This window comes from Octodon degus, unplaced genomic scaffold (assembly GCF_000260255.1).
Source record: "Octodon degus isolate 3935 unplaced genomic scaffold, OctDeg1.0 scaffold00274, whole genome shotgun sequence".
NCBI lineage: Eukaryota > Metazoa > Chordata > Mammalia > Rodentia > Octodontidae > Octodon > Octodon degus.
Window position 1 is genome coordinate 1342843 of NW_004524850.1, and position 1324 is coordinate 1344166.

Consider the following 1324-nt stretch of genomic DNA (forward strand, 5'->3'; position numbering starts at 1 on the left):
ATCAGAGAAGGAAGCACCGCTGAAAGGCCCAGCTCCGCGCCTGGGAACGCCTGCACAAGCAGACCCGAGAGCAAAAACGTTGTTGAAACAGTTTGCCCGGGGTGGTGGCGGCGCGTTCAAGGCCTGGCTCTCCTGGCTCAGGAGGCCAGAGCCAGCCGCACTTTATCGTGTTGTCTTTTCGGGCCAGAGACTCGCTGGGTGGCCCAGGCTGGCCTCGACCTCGCCGCGCCCGTCCTGCCTCAGCCTCCTGCATGCTGGATGGCTGCGAGCCCCGCGCAGCAGCCGGCTCCGCCTGACCTGACCAGCTCCCCCAACCCCCGCAGGGGTGGCTGCGCCCATCGGGAACCTGAGGGTGGACCCCGAAAACGCGACGCTGAGCTGGGACCTGCTGGGGAACGCGTCCGGCATCCAGTGCTTCAAAAGCAGCTACCCCATGGTGAGCCAGTGCGCAGCGCCCGGCCGGCCGTGACCCTCCCTGGGCTGCCGACGCGGCTCCGCCCCGTGTCCCACGTGTGCTTCCTCCCGCGTGCCGCGTCTTCAGGTCCTTTCTCGGAAGAGCCCGGTCCTGGGGGTCGCACCACCCCGGGGGCCCAGCGTACCTGCCCCAGCTCACGGCACCCGTCCCCCACCGCCGCAGCCCGAGGCTCTGGGCGCAGGAAGCCAATGAGCAAACAGCCGGAGGGGCAGCTCGCCCGCGGCAGCCCAGCACCCTCCCCTCGGGGCGGCCCTTCTGGGGCTTCTGGAGGGACCCCGAGAGGAAGCGGGATCAGCCTGGCGCTTCCTGCAGAGCACACGTCGGGGCAGCCCGCCGCCAGGGTGTAGGAGCTCCCCCGGCCCAGGAGGGCGCGGGAGGAAACCTCGGAGGACGGACTGCAAGGACGCAGTGGGATGAGCGTCCGTCTCCCAGCGCTCGGGAGGCTGAGGCGGGCGGGTCGCTGCGAGTTGCAGGCCAGCGTGGGCTGCACCGTGAGCTCGAGGCAGCCTGAGCTGCCCAGGGAAGCACCGTCTCAGAAACGCAAAGAGAATGAAAATAAAAGTGAACAGACACGCCTCCATGTGCCAGGAGGCGCCCTGCTCAGCCCCAGCGCTCACGGCCCCTGGCTCGTGCAGACCCTCCTGCCTCAGCCTCCCGAGCCACGGCCCTGCCCTGTGTCTCCCGCAGGGAGCCATGGACGACTGTGACCGCTGCGAGCACTGCTACATGCGCCTCACGTCCCCGTGCACCGTGACCAACTACACGGTCGTGGTGGCCCGGCCGCCGTTCTCGGCCTGGGTGCTGTTTCCACCGCCAGGTGGGCAGGTGACGGCAGGGTGCGGGCTCGGG

At 69.4% G+C, this 1324-nt stretch overlaps 1 protein-coding gene across 1 annotated transcript in view; it reads left to right on the plus strand.

The window, feature by feature from the left end:
• Positions 1 to 1168: 1168 nt before the first annotated feature.
• The window catches only part of Il3ra (interleukin 3 receptor subunit alpha), a 5163-nt gene continuing 5007 nt past the window's right edge, over positions 1169 to 1324 (plus strand). Inside the window, exon 1 of the mRNA XM_023706891.1 lies at positions 1169 to 1292. Coding sequence (XP_023562659.1) covers positions 1169 to 1292 — 124 coding nt within the window. The remainder of the gene's footprint in view (positions 1293 to 1324) is intronic.